This window comes from Danio rerio, chromosome 17 (genome assembly GCF_049306965.1).
Source record: "Danio rerio strain Tuebingen ecotype United States chromosome 17, GRCz12tu, whole genome shotgun sequence".
Classification (NCBI taxonomy): domain Eukaryota; kingdom Metazoa; phylum Chordata; class Actinopteri; order Cypriniformes; family Danionidae; genus Danio; species Danio rerio.
Genome location: NC_133192.1, coordinates 14,171,163 through 14,190,000, shown reverse-complemented (window position 1 = coordinate 14,190,000; position 18,838 = coordinate 14,171,163). Strand labels below are relative to the sequence as shown.

The following is an 18,838-nucleotide window of genomic DNA, read 5'->3' as shown; positions in this document are numbered from 1 at the left end:
TGTTAATAATTAAATAATAGATATCCATTTGACCACCCCTAACGGCTCATACCATTATGAATGCATAATCTCATCTTTCAGTCTATGTGAGAAAAAAAGTCATTCAACAGTCTGAAACCGGCAGATTTAAAGCACCGTAACAGTTCACAAGACTGATTACTCATAAAAAAGATGTTTTGGATAGTCAAACTAGATGCGTAGTTTGTTTGACCTAAAATAAGCCGAAAATAGCTAATCAGTGGTGCTTTCCTGAAAACCATCTTTAGCCAGATAAAGTCACAAGTTCCATCATTACAAACATAGTTTGTTGATTGGCCGTGTCCTAAATCCGTCATTCCAACAAACATTCGCAAACTGCGTTGCAAACTTGTATGCTTGCAACTACATCTGTGGAGCTGTAGTTAGAAACAGTTCCTGCTGTGTTCTATTCCCCGTTAATCATCCATGCCCTATTTGTTTAGAACATTCTAACATTTAAACTTAAAATTATTTTTAAAAAGCATTAAAGTCATCACTCATGGGTGTAATTTGCTTTCAAGGTATTTTTACCGTTAAATTTTAGCGATCTTCATATTGACAATTGCGCTCCATTCGCAGTGCACTTTGAAAACATTGATGTCATTTTGAACACAGCCGTGGCTCATGACGAAAGCTATAGGTGACCTATTATTTAAAAGTGGAATTAATGTTCATCTCCAAAGCTTGTGAAAAAAAAACACAGCAAACGTTAATGCTTTTCATTTATAGTAGGTTATTTATTAAGTATCTGTACTGTATATGACCTGGGCCTATTGGTTAGAACATTTCTGCAGGGGCTTGCATGTGTCAAACTGTAAAAGTACTTAAAAAAAAATAATAATAATAATTAACATCATATTTAATAATAATAATAATAATAATAATTATTATTATTATTAATTATTATTATCATCATCATCATTATTATTATTGAATATATTATTATTGAAGTATGATTTTTTTATTCCCTAATAAATATTAAGTATTTAATTTCATTTCTTAATAAATAGGCTCATTATTTATCTATTTATATGATTTATATATGATATTAGAATACGTGTCAGCTTTTGTAAGTGATTTTATGTTTTAGAATAGAATATGTAATGTTCTCAATAATATTTGTAAAGGAAACATTGTCCCTATATGTTCCATTTACATATATTTCAATAAATATGGAAAGCAAGTGCATGTTTTTACTAAAACTAATATTGGATGTTTTTTTTAAATGTGTGTGTGTGTGTGTGTGTGTGTGTACAAAACAATATAATTTGCATGAAATGATGGGGTTCTTCTCTAAAGAAGTTGTTAATCCACCCAGTTTAGAGCATCATTATGGGTGATTTACGTTATAACTAACGTGGTTCAAGCGATGGATCTGCGACAGAGAAACTAGGGGTTTTGAGAAACACCGTACTACATCGTTCTTTTCCCAAACGATGCATAGTACTATGATATTTTAGCCGTGAGTTTTGTCGTTGTTTGGGAAACGCACCCTAGGTCAAAATACACTAAATATCCCACAAAACACTTAAACTTAAATATATTTATTAATAAATTAGATGTAATTTAAATAGATGCATAAATTTGAAAAAAAAAAAAGTAATGCCAACCCATCAGAGGGTGAGTAATGTACAGGGGTGTGAAAAAGTGTCTCCCGCCTTACTGATTTCTTATTTTTTCCATGTTTGTCACTTTAATATTTCAAAGCATGAAACTAATTTAAATATTAGTCAAAGGTAACACAAGTAAACACATTATGTACTTTTGAAATGAAGGTTTTTAATATTAAGGCAAAACAAATGACAAAACTACATAGCCCTGTGTGTGGAAAATAAAGTGTTTGCCCCCTAAACATACTGAGTACCCTTAGCAGCAACAACTACAATCAAGCGTGTTCAGTGAGTCTGTCACTGTGCTGTGGAGGAATTTAGCCCCACTCCTCTTTGCAGAATTGTTGTAATTCAGTCACATAGTAGGTTTTTGAACATAAACTGCCTTTTTAAGTTCATGCCACAGCATCTCAATTGCATTCAGGTCAGGACTTTGACTAGGCCACACCAAAGTATCCATTTTGTTTTTCTTCAGCCATTCAGAAGTAGGGGTGTCAAATCGAAATCGATCGAAATTTATGTTCAATTTCGATTATCGAATCAAAAAAATAGTATCGTCGATGCTGCCACGCCCCCATGTTACGTCAGCTTGGCTTGCCAAGCGGGAAAAAAACGGCTTGTTGAAGTGCTTGTTAAACTGCAGAAGCAGGAGACCCGTCAACAGAGCTTAAACCCTCTCCTCTGTCAATGAAGTCGCCGGTGTGTAAGCATTTTGGATTTCCAGTGAGTTATGTTGACAACGTTTAAGCTGTCGACAAAAAAACACAGTTTTGCAAGCTCTGCTATGTACGTATTACGTACGGTTCGTCCGATAGACAACACCGTCATCGCGATCCTCCGCCCGACCCCATTGCAAATCCGCTTGTGAAAAGTAGACACTCAGGCCCTATTTACACTGTCTTTGTTTTTAAATGGCATTTTAGAACGACAACGATTTGACATCCACAGTGGCGTGTAGCATTTCTGAGCAGCCCTCCTTCCTCTCTACCTCTGAAAACGCACATCACGTGACCACACAGACACAGACGCACACACAGCCATATGAGCTTGAGACAGCAGGTCCAGGCAGTCAGAGGACTGCTTCAATCTTTCACTCACTTGTACTTAGTCATTTTAGCGAACACCTCAGATACTGTTGGCTGGTTCCTGTTGGTTGTGCGTCTTTTTTACCGAATCGAAACTTTAGAATCGAAAATGTAATCGAATCGAGGATTTGGAGGATCGTGACACCCTTATTCAGAAGAGTATTAGCAGGTGTCCTTTGGATCATTGACCTGCAAACACTTTTTCACACATGGCTATATAGTTTTGTATTTGTTTTCTCTTAATAATAAAAGCCTTCATTTACAAACTGCATGATGTGTTTACTTGTGTTATATTTTACTAATATTTAAATTTGTCTGATCTGAAAAATATAAGTGTGACAAACAAATGAAAACACTAAGGGGCAAACACTTTCTGTATATATGGGTAAACTATCCTTTTAAGACAGTTTTGTGTTTAAAACATTAAATATGTAAGCGAGGCATCATTAAATATGCAAACAAAGTTCTAGAACAGAAGTCAGAACAGTGGATGCAGTTAAACTTATTCTTTCATTTCATTGACATTAATTTGAGGGATTTTTACAAGGTGGATTTTGGATATGTTCGTTAATAATACATTTAAAGGCCACTAATCAGTATTAATCAGTATTAACTAATCAAATAAGTAAACACAATCAGACAAACAATATAAATGAAACGCAGTTAAAAACTCTTAATTTAATTTTGATAATTTAGTTAGTGTGTTTTTAATTTAATATAATTTAACAGAATAAAAACACTGCATAAAAAGTTTTTTTTTTTTTTATTTGCCTAAGAATCAACATTTACTATATATTTTATCTGTATGTTTTCTGAAATATTTGAGCATTTCTAGTAAACATTTGGTCATTTTTATGAATGCTTTTCATTCAATTTATTTTAGTTTGTATTATTTTACTACATCAAATTTAACAGCGTAAAGTTGTGGTCAAATATAATAAGTATGATTTGATCTGATTATACAGAAATAATTTTGTTTGTGGTGAGAGAATGCAAGCCTAAAATTATTATTATTATTATTTTTTTGCAGAATTCAGTCATATATAAGTTAATATAAACTAAATGCATTCAAAAACTCTTTGTTTGATCTTAATTTAAACTCTTAATTTAATCTTCAGAATTTAGTTAATGTGTTGAAAATGTTTATTTAAATAGTAGGTCATTTTAATTAAATAAATAAATAATATTTTTAATTTAACATAATTGTAACAGAATAAAAACACTGCATCAATTTTTTTTGCCTAGAAATCAACATTTATCATATTTTTACTTGTATGTTTTCTGAAATATTTGTGCATTTCTAGTAAACATTTGGTCATTTTTATGAATTTATTAGTTTAGTTTATTTTAGTTTGTATTTTTTTACTACATCAAATTTAACAATGTAAAGTTATGGTCAAATATAATAAATATAATTTTATATATATATTTATTTTATTTCAAGCAGCAAAATAGTTCAGTTTGCACTTTCAGTAAACCGTAATTACCTGAAAGCAATGCTAAACCCTTAACGTTAAGCTATGAATTATGATGGAACTCCCTTCTCCTTTGCCCGGATCCTTTTCTTTTCTGCCCACTCATCTAAAAGGTTCCTCTGCTTTTTTAAAAAAAATCTCCAGACGATGCACGTCACAAGAGCACACATGATGAGCGCAGACGCAACCCTTAGCATTTTTACACGCTGGCTGGGGATTTTACGCTCATTCTGCTATGACTAACCCTGTATTTTAACTCAGACATGTGTCTTTTGTGGTCAAGTTTATTTTTGGTGGTAACATTTACCCCACTTCCTCGCTAACTGGCGCATTAAATGACATGCTAGTATTAACCGGTTTTCTCTGCACTCTAAAAGCATGCTGTGAAAAATAAATGAAAAAGTCAAAAGTTAGCTTGTGGTCAAGTTAGGCCTGTGAGTTTTGTTTACAGACTACTGTAAAAGAAGCCACAAAAAATGCAATTGAATGCAAGACTAACATGCTGGAAGATTCTAGAAATGCCTTCAAATGTGAGACACTGCAGGCAGAAACATGTCTTTTTATTTCAGTCTAATGTAAAGAAAACATCCAAAATCAGGGCTCGTAAAATTTCTAAATTCTTGGTTTAGTCATTAAATTCATTAAATAAAAACAAAAACACACATATGCTAACTAAATAAATAAATAAATAAGTGTATGTATATATATATATATATATATATATATATATATATATATATATATATATATATATATATATATATATATATATATATATATATATAACATGATATTTGTTACAGTCTGTATATGAATTTTTAAATAACCAAAATTATATTATTTAACTTTTTTAAAGTTTTTATTAACATAGTTTTTTTTTTAAATAACCAAAAAATATATATAATAATTATGTTAAGTGAACAACCGACAATGTTTCAGGTTATTTTTTGCAGCTGTAAAATTCAGAATTATTAGACCCCTTTGAATTTTTTTTTTGCCAGAATAAAAGCAGTTATTGTATAACGATGGTTTGTTCTGTAGACTATCGGAAAAAATAGCTTAAAGGGGCTAATAAGTTTGACCTCAAAATAGTTTTTAAAAAATGAAAAACTGCTTTTATTCTAGCCGAAATAAAACAAATAAGACTTTCTCCAGAAGAAAAAATATTATCAGACATACTGTGAAAATTTCCTTGTTCTGTTAAACATCATTTGGGAAAAGAACGTATTTATCACTATAAAACTAAAATTAGTGAGCCTACACAGAGAAGTCAGAGAAAAATGCTAAAATTTAGAAAAAAATATCAAACGGCATTTACAGGTTTTTGCATCTGAACTCTTCATATATTGATTATTGTGACAGGCCTATAACTAGTTACTTTGTAGGAACGCTGTTGCTAATCAGCCGAGGAAATATCATGATCTTTTTTTATCTCGCCTTGAACAAAGGTGACCGCAAGCAGAGGTAAAAGCTGGATTGTGAAACAGGACATTATAGTGTGTAAGGTGCTTTCCAGAGTTAAACAGCCTCTCTGTGGCTCGCCGTCCACTTCCTTATCATGAATTAGCAGAAAAGGATCACACACCTGCGATTCCTCATTTAGCACTTCCTCATGTCTGAAATAACTCTACAGGGGATACGAGATAAGCTGGAATTCACTAGGGCAGGATTTGCATATTCAAAATATAGTTGGAATTACGGTAACCTAAATTTGAGTTCAAGATTTATTTAGAAAGGATAATACCGTAACCTCAAAGGTGGCTACTGCAATAAAGTGCACATTGAATATATAGCTATTAAATGTATTTCTCATAATGTTGTCTCATATTGTTATCTTAATATCTTAATATCTCAAATTCTACTCATGTTGTAATGCAGATAATATCCATTATAAAATTATAGCATGGTTAATATATATATATACACACACACACACACACACACACACACACACACACACACACACACACGTGCATAAGTATTCACAGCCTTTGCTCAATACTTTGGATTTAGGTCTGGGCTCTGGCTGGGCCACTGAAGGACATTCATTGAGTTGTTGTGAAGCCACTCCATTGATATTTTGGCGGTGTGCTTTGGGTCATTGTCCTGCTGGAAGATAAACCGTCGCCCCAGTCTGAGATCAAGAGCCCTCTGAAGCAGGTTTTCATTCAGGATGTCTCTGTACATTGCTGCATTCATCTTTCCCTCTATCCTGACTATTCTTCCAGTTCTTGCTGCTGAAAAACATCCCGACATGATGCTGCCACCACCATGCTTCACTGTAGGGATGGTATTAGCCTGGTGATGAGCGGTGCCTGGTTTTCTTCAAACGTATAGCCTGGCGTATAGCCTCTTCTCCAAAGAGTTCAATTTTAGTCTCATCAGACCAGAGAATTTAGTTTCTTATGGTCTGAGAGTCCTTCAGATGCCTTTTGGCAAATTCCAGGTGGGAGGTGGCTTTTGTACTGGCCACTCTACCATAAAGACCTGATTGGTGGATTGCTGCACAGATGGTTGTCCTTCTGTAAGGTTCTCCTCTCTCCATAGAAGAACGCTGGAGCTCAGACAGAGTGACCATCAGGTTATTGATTACCTCCCTGACTAAGGCCCTTCTCCCCCGATCACTCAGCTTAAATGACCGGCCAGCTCTAGGAAGAGTCATGGTGGTTCTAAACATCTTCCACTTATGAATGATGGAGGCCACTGTGCTCATTGGAACTTTCAGAGCAGCAAATATTTTTCTGTAACCTTCCCCAGCCTTGTGCCTCGAGACAATTCCTTTGTCTTCATGCTTGGTTTGTGCTTTGACATGCACTGTCAACCCTGGAATTTTATATAGACAGGTGTATGCCTTTTCAAATCCTGTCCAATCAACTGAATATACCACAGGTGAACTCCAATTAAGCTGCTGAAACATCAGAGCTGGTACCTGAGCTCAGTTTAAAGCTTCACTTCAAAGGCTGTGAATACTTATGTACATGTGATTTTTCAGGTTTTTTAGTTTTAATACATTTAATAATTAAATAAATAAATAAAATATTAATTATTAATATTATAAATATAATTTATATATATATATATATATATATATATATATATATATATATATATATATATATATATATATATATATATAATTACAAAATGATGTAAATGTAAAAATATAAAAATGTATAGAAAATTATTAGTAATTATATGACTGAAGCACAGTCATGGTTACACAGAGAAGTTCATTATTTTATTTAGTCATAACTTCCTGATACTGATACAGCTTATAAAAGTCATTTATATCTATTTATATCTAAAAAGACCCGTATAGTAAAATAAAAATAATTATCTTTATGTCTTAAAAAATGTGTGCCAGAACGGGGTCTTAAATCTGAACACAGGGATATTTTTAGCCTACAGTTGTAACCTTTTAGCGGGGTGGGTTTTTGGAAAAACAACTTTCTGTGTTATCAGGAAACTCCCCCTGTTGCTGTGTGTGTGTGTATGAGGGGGTGGTACAAAAATAGGTTATAACAATGCGAGTAAGAATAATTTCCCTAGAGCCAAAGGTCCCGAATTCATCTGTAAGGCCAAGGGAAATTCCTTTAAAAAAGTCATAAGTCACAGATCATAGTAAAAATGATGAATGAACTGAGGTCTCCCATTCAATAAAAAGCTCATGAATGGCCTGATTTGTATGTGATGTCTGAATGGAAAAGTAAAGGTCAGTGTGTGTGTCTTGTGTGTGTGTGTGTGTGTGAATGATCTCTGCAGTTGCTGGCAGTGGTATCAGAGCTGGAGCAGCAGAGCCTCAACATCCTGGTTCTGGGCAGGAAGCACATGCTACGACATTCACGCAACTGGGACAGACAAAACATGAGCCTGATCAAACAGAAAGCACACTGCTTCTTCACAGAGGACATGTCAGTATCACAAACACACACACTGTACACACTTACTCTTATTAATAAATGTTCTTTATTGGCTTTGCTGGTTCCGTGAACAACTTGTAACATCCATTCAAATTCCACAAAGTAGTTTTGTTCTTTAGATTAATAAATACTTCATGGTATGAAAAAAAGTTAAAGAGCCTTTTTCTAAAGGGGAGCTAAAATGGTTCTTCTATGCCATCAATATGAAAATCCCTTTTTAATTCTTTATTTTTGTGTTGCAAAATCCTAGTGAGCTGTCCACAAGAGATGCGCGGATCAGCTGAAATGACACCCAAATCTGCGGTTTCATACTAATTATCCACCCGCCACCCGCCTGCATACATAGTTTTATCTGATATATGTATCCGCACCCGATTGTCCTTTAATAATTTAATTCTTTGTTTTAGGCATAATGATAGGTCACCTTGGATATTAACAGCAGATTCAGTGAGCTATAATCTGCGCATCTCTGATAGTAAAATAATATGTTAATCGTAAAGGTTTTTTTAATGAACATTTATTTATAAAAACAAAAGTTTGTCTTTAGACAACATTTTCTTTTTCAAATAGATACAGAAAGTAAAAATAAGACATTTTAGCTTTTACAGATACAGGAACGAGATAACAAAAAGGGTGCCACTTCAGCCAAAACAGCAGCTATGTTGTGTTTATTGGCCTTTTTCTTCGCACTGTGCACAAACAGAAAAATAATAATTCCTTAATAATAATTCCTTACATATCTACTCTTTTTGGATGGACATCCTGGGATTTTTACTGACCACAGAGAGTCGGGACATCGGTTTAACGTCTAATAGAATAGCATCTACTGTGCCTGGATTCGGGCGATTCCGCCTCGCCTCCAAAACACGGCCAGCTGCTCTGAATGAGCGTTTGCTCGCACCGCTTGTTGTAGGAATTAATAAGATTCTCTTCGCAAGGTGCTGCAGTCGTGGAAATAAGCGATCTTGTTTCTCAAGTCAGACTCCTCTAATTGAAACTTTGTACAGTAGGGTATTTTGCATCTATTATTTTTGGCGTCTCATCTTCCCATTCTGCAAAGCCCACTCTCTGCTTTTTCGCTGGTCCACTACCATGTCCCGCTACATCCACCCGCAACCGACCTGCGATTAATCATAATGTATTATTTTATTAGAATTATTTATTCATCCGTGCATCACTACTGTCCACAAAAGCAGTATTTTAAAGGAAACACAGGCTGACTTGCAATAGTTCCCATATTGCACTGGTGCTCAAGAAAAAGCATACTCGAAAAACATAAAAACCTACTGCCAGCTAGTGTTTTGGAAGTATCCATGCAGAAGTATAAATGCACGGCAATGCGCAAGGCATGTGCCGTGGGTCACAACGATCACTTGATGCAGAAACCAGGCTTTGGGAGGTTTGCTGAAGCTGCAGAGAGGGATTTGCATCTTTAATAAACTGACAGTTTTAGTTCATTGAAAATGTTCCCATAATGCACTGGTGCTCAAGAAAAAGCATACAAAGTTGTTCATTTAGCCCTTGTGTGCTGTTGGGGATGTTGTCATCCTCTCTGGGACGATTTTGAGTCTCAGGCCCCGTTTACACTACTACGTGTTTGTTTTAAAACGGTGTTTTAGAACTAAAACGATCCACATCCACACCTGCATTTCACCTAGCATATCTAAAAAAGATCTCCATCCACACTATACCGCTGAAAACGCACATCACGTGACCACACACACTCTCTGGCATGCGCTGCAGCATATGTGCACATCTGAGCTCCAGGCAGTCAGTGGATGCTTTGAGCACACCTCCCCAGGTGAGAGAAGCGGACGTCGGACAGTTCATCAAGGATCTTCCGCTGGATCTCACTACAGTTGTTAAACGTGATATTTAATTCATCTCGTCTCTATCTAACAACTCTTCTGTCTTTTGAATCTATTTATAACGTGGGTTGGTTAGACGCAAATATAAGTTAATTTATTAATGTAACAACATACACTAATTTTGCACATTTGATTGTCCCCCTTACCCCCCCCCCCCCCCCCCCCCCCCTCGGCCCGCACTTACATTGCATTTTTTGCCTTTGAGTCTGAGCATGCTTTTGTCATCAATGATGTGGCTGTTTGGTTTAACAGGAGAGAAGCGCTCTCGCTCAGCACAGTGGAGATTGCTTTAGTTCTATTATTTGTATTATTTTAAGTCATTTGATATGCAGTGACAACGTCAGATCTTCTGCTGAACAGATCCACCACTTTTGACGCTCATAAATGTTCATGAAGGTCATCTTGCTGCACATATTAACGCTAATTTATACTTCTGCCTCAAGCGTACGCTCAGCGCAGTCTTCACTCTGTCGCATACCCCTCGCCGTGGCCATCGCAGACACCGATACGCACCTTTCAAAAAATTTAACTACACGTTGCAATGATGCGCAGCGCAAGCTCTGTGATTGGTCGGCTTTGTATCGCTGACGGGTGTGGGCAGGGTTGAGAGCCGCGCGAACCTGTTGAGTGAGTGTTTACAAGTGTCCAATCTCGTAAAGGAGCGACAGATGGAAAGTGTTGTTTTGTGTTTACCTTATGATTAAAGTTGTTGCACGTCTGCCAGCTCCCGCCTTAGTATGAGGGAGTTTGATCTACTTCTACATTAAGGTAGCATTTAGAAAAAACAAAACACCCATGAACTCGAAAAACATAAAAATCTACTGCCAGCTAGTGTTTCGGAAGTATCCATGCAGAAGTATAAATGCACAGCAATGCGCAAGGCATGCGCCGTGGGTCACAATGATCACTCGATGCAGAAACCAGGCTTTGGGAGGTTTGCTGAAGGTGCAGCGAGGGATTTGCATCTTTAATAAACTGACAGTTTGAGTTCATTGAAAAGCAAGAAATGATTAATAAATCCATATGAAACCGTCCCTTAAAAGTGACGTTGTGTCTTGAGAGCTCAGGCATGCTTTGCACACACAAGTGTATCGCACCAAAGTCCAACTAAACCAACCGGGCCAGGGCTGGCCAACTGAACCACACCTAGGCACCTAGTACACCCTTAATTTGGCCACAACATTAAAGTCATAAAGACTTTAAAATGCTTTAAAAACTTTTTTTTAACTTAAAAATACACTCTGTGCAGTTTGACCTCCCCTTTGTTATGTTTGGGGCTGTTTTTGCCCTATTGACTTCCATGATAAAAAGACACCTTGCAGGGAAAACCACTATCAATCGACGGCGCCAACAACCTAGTGGTACTGTGCGCTGACATGTAGCACGGACGTGCTCACGGCGACCTGAGTTTAAATCACGGCTCAAGGTCCTTTGCCGATCCTTCCCTTCTCTCTGCTCCCAATGCTTTCCTGTCTGAAATCTCTACTGTCCTATCATAGTAAAAACCCTTAAAATTAATTATTTAAAAAAACAAAGTAACACTAACAATCAAGAATGCATGATTATATGCTGTCATGGCTACAAACAAAACAATACACCATGGGTGACTAAATATTTCAATATTGCATACATAATTTGCAAATAAAGCACAGGTTTCCATTCCAAGTGCTAAGCAAACCAAATCAGCCCAATCTGGTGCCAAGTGTTCAGTCATAAAGATGAAGTTGCTGCATCTGGGGAAACTGAGTTAGTTTGTTTCCATCAACGGAAAAAAAACACGGCAACTTTTTATCTCACAGTTCTGACTGTTGTTCTTACAAGTACATTTTAGCTTACATTATTATAAGTTAACAGCTGCATCTTCTTATTAGAATTGCTGCTTTTTTGTTGTTTTTATTCATGAAATGCCAATGAATAAAGTGTAAACTCACAATCGGGAGAATGAACTAATGTTGCAGTTCTATAAAAACAAGGTATTTCCATTTTTTTATATGAAGTTCATTCATTCATCCTTCAGCTTAGTCTTTATTCATCAGTGGTCCCCACAGCGGAATGAACTGCCAACTTATCCAGCATATGTTTTACACTATATACATTTGAAGACAAAATTATTAGAATAATTATTTTTCAAATATCTTCCTATAGTGCTATTTTGTCTTTGCCATAATTACTTTACATACTATGTTACTTGTTATTTTGCAAGATAATAGAGCAATTTAAGGGCTTAACTAAGTTAATTATGTTAACTAGGAAAGTAAGATTAATTAGTCAAGTCATTAGACAACAGTGGGATAAAATTGTTATGGGGGCTAATAATATTGACATTAGCATTTTATATATATTTACAAAATATTTTAGATTCCAAACTAAACTAAAAGATATAATTTACTGTGTTCAATCTGCAATATATGTATTATTAAGAATATTATGAGAATATAATTTATCATCATTATAACTCTTATGTCATATTAAAAAAATCTATTTTGCATGGGCTATAAATGACGCAAACACTCGCTCCTCGCTCGAAATCATTTTCGAGGTCATTACTTATCTCTTGCTTTGTTTGGTTACAGTTTCACTCAAACGTGTTATTGACACATGTAATCAAGCATAACCTCTCATTTGCGTCAATTTATATAAACCAAAGTGATTTCATTCATTACACAAGAAAGGTTTTTTAAATTCTGTTTTTGTTTTTGTATGACTGCCACAGTTCTGAAGATGACCCATATCTGCTGTACGCCGCTTTAAACTCCGGCGTTCACTGTAAGTTTCTCAGTCGTGATCTGATGAGGGATCATAAAGCCTGCCTGCCGGACAGTGCCACCAGATGCCTCTTCTTCAAGTGGCAGCGTGGGCATCAGCTGGTCATCAGCCATTACACACCAGGAAAAAGAGTTCGATTTGAGGTGCGTGTAGGAGTGCTGGGAGCTTATTTTACAACTAAAAAGCTGTATTTTTTTACCTTAGCTTAGCATAAATCATTGAATCGGATTAGACCATTAGCATTTCACTTTTGGAATTTTTTTTAATTAAAGCTTGACTCTTCTGTAGTTACATCAAGTGTTAAGACTGAGGAAAAAGAGAAGTTCATTCAGTCTTAGTACAATATGTAACTACAGATTAGACCAGCTCTAGACCTAAATTGAAAAATGGTAAAACTCAACTACTTAACCATATAGGGAAGCTATAAAATGAGTCTGTTTCCAAAAAAAAGTGGAGTGTTACTTTAGAGGGGTCACGACATGTATTTTTTTGTATTATTAATATTATTTTAACGTTTTCTTTGACGTTCACTTATATAGTTTACACAAAAAAACTCATGTATATTTAGAAAACCAATTATTTTTGATCCTCTTTTCCCTGTTGCTGCATAATATCATTCCACCAGAATGAAAGTATATTCCCAGCCATATCAACCTAGAAAATAGCATTTTTTCATTGGTCTTAGTGCACAACGTAACTACAGACGAGTGAAGCTGTAAATAGGAAAATTATCAAACCTTGGGTCATTTTTGAGTGAGATGCTAATGGTCTAATCCGATTCAATGACCTATGCTAAGCTAAGCTAAAAGTCCGCCTGCCAGAGTGTGAGATCAGCTAAATGGATTAAAAAAATGAAAGAAAAAAAGCTGTTTATCTGTAAAATGTCTAATGAAAAGGTCTAATTTAAGTCAAGTAAGTAAAGTAAAAATAATTGTCAGTTAATGGCCATTGTTTTGATTGGCTAATGCCATTTTATGGAAACAAGCATCAACACCCCAGTGCTATTGCAGTGTTGTATCGCCGTGTTTTTGACAACATTATCCATGTAAAACCATTATTCACTGACAACGCATTATGAAATTATTAACTTAAGCTAAAAGTGCTTGGAGTGGGCGGAGCCTATGCTCCTATTTGCAAATGAATGTACACTGCAAAAAAAAGTTGACTGAAGATAAAATTAAGGCAACCAGCTTCAGGACATTTTTGATTTTACTCAACTTAAATCAAGTCAAGTTCAGTACTCAAAAATGTCCTGAAGCTGGTTGCCTTAAAATATTGACTCATCTTTTTTTTTTAAATATACGGTGTACCCTTGTGATGTCACATGCCATCTCATTGGCAAACATGTCATTTCTACAGCTTGTCTATGTATATATGATTTATTTATTGCAAGAACAATGTTGTAGGCATTTAAACTTGCAGGATGTTTTAATGAAACAAAGATCTGTCCTATGTCAAAAGATCAAGACCACTTTGATTTGACATGCCATGACCCCTTTAAAGGACTGCTATATTTATTAGGATGACATCTTATCTGGCTTTACTGTGTGTTTTTCAGAGGATCTTGAGTTATGATACCATCATTCAAACCAACGGCAGCTCCTGGCACATTCCCTACGACCAGAAAGCAGAAGACAGAGCTTCTTATGAGGTTCCTCAGAAATGGCTCTGTCTGACTCGAGATTAATGAGATGCTGAAAGTCTCAAATTAAAAAAAAATGTTTTGCAAAATGTCTAGTTGTGTTTTATTCTGCTGCTACTATTATATTAGTCCAAGATCTGATTTGAATTTATGTTTTATATCAGGTTCAGCGATAATACAGTATATAAAATAGTATAAGTCATAATACATAATATAATATAGTATACAGATGAAACCAGAAGTTTACATACACTGTATAAAAAGGCACATAACCGTATAAAACAAAGTCATATGTTAATGTGACTAAACTTTTTCTCTTCTAGGTAAGTTAGGATTATCACATGTGTTTCTGTTATGCTTAATATCAGAATAGTGTTAATAATAGTGTGAATAATTTATCAGAAATTGTTATAACTTTTCTTGAATGTGAAGTTTACATACAACAGGGTTATTATGCCTCTGAAAAAGCTCAGATGATGATGTCAAGGTTTTGGAAGTTTCTGATTGGTAATTAACAACATTTGAGTTAATTGGAGGCACAACTGTAGAATAGTATTTAAGGAAAACCTCAAACACACTGCTTCCTTGTGTGACAACATGGGAAAATCAACAGCCAGTGTCAACAAAAAAGCCAGATTACAATTTGCTAAATTACACTGGGAAAAAGACTAATTTTGGAGACATGTCCCGTGGTCTGATGGAACTACGATTGAACTGTTTGGCCATAATGACCAGTGTTACATTTGGAGGACAAGCTACGAGCCTAGGAACACCATCCCAACTGTGAAGTATGAGGACGGCAGCATCATGTTGTGGGGCTAATTTGCTGCAGGAGGGACTGGTCCACTTCACAGCATAGATGGCATCATGAGGAAAGAACATTATGTAGAAATACTAAAGCAACATCTCAAGACATCAGCCAGGAAATTAAAACTTGGCCACAAATGGGTCTTCCAAACAGACTACGACCCTAAGCATACTGCCAAATTACTTAAAATGTGCTTTAAGGACAACTGAGTGAATGATTTGGCCATCACAAAGCCCTGATCTCAATCCTATAGAAAATTTGTGGGCAGAGCTGAAAAAGCTTGCGCGAATCTGACTCAGTTGCACCAATTCTGTCAGGAGGAATGGGCCAAAAAACTATTGTGAGAAGCTTGTGGAAGGATACCCAAAACATTTGACCAAAGTTATTCAGTTTAAAAACAAAGCTAAAAAACTACCAAGGAAATGTATGTAAACTTTTGACTGTCTAGAAATTAATAAAAAATTACTCTCATTATTCTGGCATTTAGCAAATGTAAATGATTTAGGTAATCCTAACAGACCTAAAATAGTAACAATTAGTTTACCATCAGACATTTTTTTTATGGTTGTGCTTCTTTTTTAGTGTATGTAAACTTCTGGTTTCAACTGAAGAAAACATCACATCTAAATATAGAAAGGTTTTATGGTTTAATACGGCTGAAATAACAGTTCATTGTCAGTAATGTATTATGCATGAATTAATCTTTATTATAGCCTGTACTTATTCAAATGTATAAAAGTGGTCAAACTAAATTTAATCATATTTTAGGTGAGTACTAATTTTAGGTAAAGCGAAAGATAGTTGTAAAGTATCAAAAGAATAAGTAATCATGCTAAATTTAATAATATTTTAAGTGATTACTAACCTAGTGGTATAATGCCTTTAGATGACAATTAATTAGCATGTTAGTGCTGCACTAAGACTCCTTTAATAGAGTCTTTTAATATGTCATCAAATGATTCTTACTCTAAATGTGACTGATCAAAGTGTTTGGTATATGAAATATACGGTATATATATGGTATATTGTAATGCTGAATGAAATTTTAGTCAGCGTCTTCTAGAAGTCATTTTAAAAACGTATGATCATTTTTACTCAAAAAGAAATTGAACAGAACACATTTGCCAAGGAAAAAAATATTCATTCATTTATTTTTCTTCAGCTCTCTATTTCAGAGGTCGCCACAGCGGAATGAACCGCCAACTATTCCAGTATCTGTTTTATGCAGCGGATCTTCTTCCATCTGCAACACAGTACTGGGAAACCCCCATACATTAACACATCTCATTCACACACACGCTATGGTCAATGTAGTTTATTCAGTTCACTTATAGTGCATGTGTTTGGACTGTGGGGGAAACTGGAGCACTTGTAAGAAAACCCACACAAACACAGGGAGAACTTGCAAACTCCACACAGAAATGCCAACTGGCCCAGCCGGGACTTGAACCAGCGACCTTCTTGCTATGAAGTGACAATGTTAACCACTGAGCCATCATGTCGCCCAGGGAAAAAAAATATGTAATTTTCAATTAATGAAACTTAGGTTGTAGGTAAATATGAACCAACAAAAGAAATCAAGGTGTCATATAACCTAGATTTTATGATGTTAATAGAAATAGGTGCTTCCTCATAATTGTCAGGTGGTGGTAAATTCTAAACGTGTAATAAAGCATGCTCTTTTGTACTCTTATGCTAGGTGTGGAAACCTCAAACACTTGATGTTTCTGTCTGTTATTGTGTCAGTAATAAACTTTCAGAGAACAACGACTGGATTTGCATAACAATTATAATACTAAACAAATACTGCATTAAATTAGGTTTACACTGCCTTATAGAATTTTACTCATTGCAGAAAGCATCAATTAGATTTTTTAGCATTATAAATGTTGTATAGAGACTAGTATTTTTCTTAGCAAAGAAACAAAGCAAGGCTCTAAAGTAGTAGATTAACATTTAACAGCCAATGTGAATAATTTGAATATAATTTACGATTTCTTAAAATTCAGTTTATATGGTAAATATTTTCTGTTTATTAAAATGCATGACCCTCAATATACGGGATTTATTTTTATAACGAAATGGCATGAACATTTTCTAATGTGTAATTAGACACAAATTTGTAATCAGCCAATCACATGGCAGTAACTCAATGCATTTAGGCATGTAGACATGGTCTAGACGATCTGCTGCAGTTCAAACCAAGCATCAGAATGGGGAAGAAAGGTGATTTAAGTTACTTTGAACTTGGCATGGTTGTTGGTGCCAAACAGTCTGGTGTTTCAGAAGCTGCTGATCTACTGGGATTTTCTCGCACAACCATCTCTAGGGTTTACAGAGAATGGACAAAGAGAAAACATCCAGTGAGCGGCAGTTCTGTGAGTGCAAATGCCTTGTTATTGCCAAAGGTCAGAGGAGGCCAGACTGGTTCCAGCTGATAGAAAGGCAACAGTAACTTAAATAAACACTCGTTACAAACGAGGTTGTAGCAGAAGAGCATTTTTGAATGCACAACACATCCATCCTTGAGGCAGACGGGCTACAGAAGCAGACCACATCGGATGCCACTCCTGTCAGCTAAGAATAGGAAATTGAGGCTACAATTAGCACCAAAATTGGACAATAGAAGATTAGAAAAACGTTGCCTGGTCTGATGAGTCTTATTTCTGCTGCAACATTCAGATGGTAGGGTCAGAATTTAAAAGCATGAAAGCATGGATCCATCCTGCCTTGTATCAACAGTTTAGACTGCTGGTGGTGGTGTTATGGTGTGGGGGATATTTTCTTGGCACACTTTAGGCTCACTAGTATCCATTGAGCATTGTGTCGACGCCACAGCCTACCTATGTATTGTTGCTGACCATGTCCTTATACTTCCAGCAGGATAATGCGCCATGTCTTAAAGTGCGAATCATCTCAGGCTGGTTTCTTGAACATGACAAGGAGTTCACTGTACTCAAATGGCCTCCACAGTACCCAAAACTCAATTCAATGGAGTATCTTTGGGATGTGGTGGAACAGGAGATTCACATAGTATAATAATTATATATATATATATATATATATATATATATATATATATATATATATATATATATATATATATATATATATATATATATATGAACAAAGAAACTATATAATTATTTTAATTAAAAAATAAAAATTTCTCCCTCTTTGTTTAACCTTTAATTAATTCCATTGTTAAACATATATCATTATATCCAAGCAGCATATAATAAACAAAACAGTATAAAATAACAAATAATAACATAAAAATGAAACCATTAATGATAATAATACAAATTAAAATAAATTCAGGGGGTCAATCCATATTAACTGACAGAACTTAGGAAGGCACTTGTTTTGTGTTCACCTGTTTTATGGATTTAAATAAAACGAGTAAATCCTTTTTAAATGCTTTAAAACGAAAATAATTTTTCACAAATTCTAAAATAAATGAAATTTGACTTTGATTTTTCTTAAAAATGTAAAATTCTCCCAAAATAATTAAACGTTGCACAACGACAGTAAAATTGTTACACGCACTGACATGATCATTTTGACATATCAAACTTCGCTCTTTCCAAATAAATAACAGTGAAGCGTGATGTGAGCACGACGCGTCACGACACTTCTTCACCCG

At 35.2% G+C, this 18,838-nt stretch overlaps 1 protein-coding gene across 2 annotated transcripts in view; it reads left to right on the top strand.

Annotated features, from left to right (window-relative positions):
* Nucleotides 1-14,473, top strand: part of prorp (protein only RNase P catalytic subunit) — a 36,033-nt gene extending 21,560 nt beyond the window's left edge. For both annotated transcript variants that reach the window (XM_073928232.1, XM_678197.10), the window contains 3 exons: nucleotides 7,951-8,099; nucleotides 12,690-12,885; nucleotides 14,301-14,473. In XM_073928232.1, coding sequence (XP_073784333.1) covers nucleotides 7,951-8,099; nucleotides 12,690-12,885; nucleotides 14,301-14,429 — 474 coding nt within the window. In that variant the 3' untranslated portion in view covers nucleotides 14,430-14,473. The remainder of the gene's footprint in view (nucleotides 1-7,950; nucleotides 8,100-12,689; nucleotides 12,886-14,300) is intronic.
* Nucleotides 14,474-18,838: the final 4,365 nt, after the last annotated feature.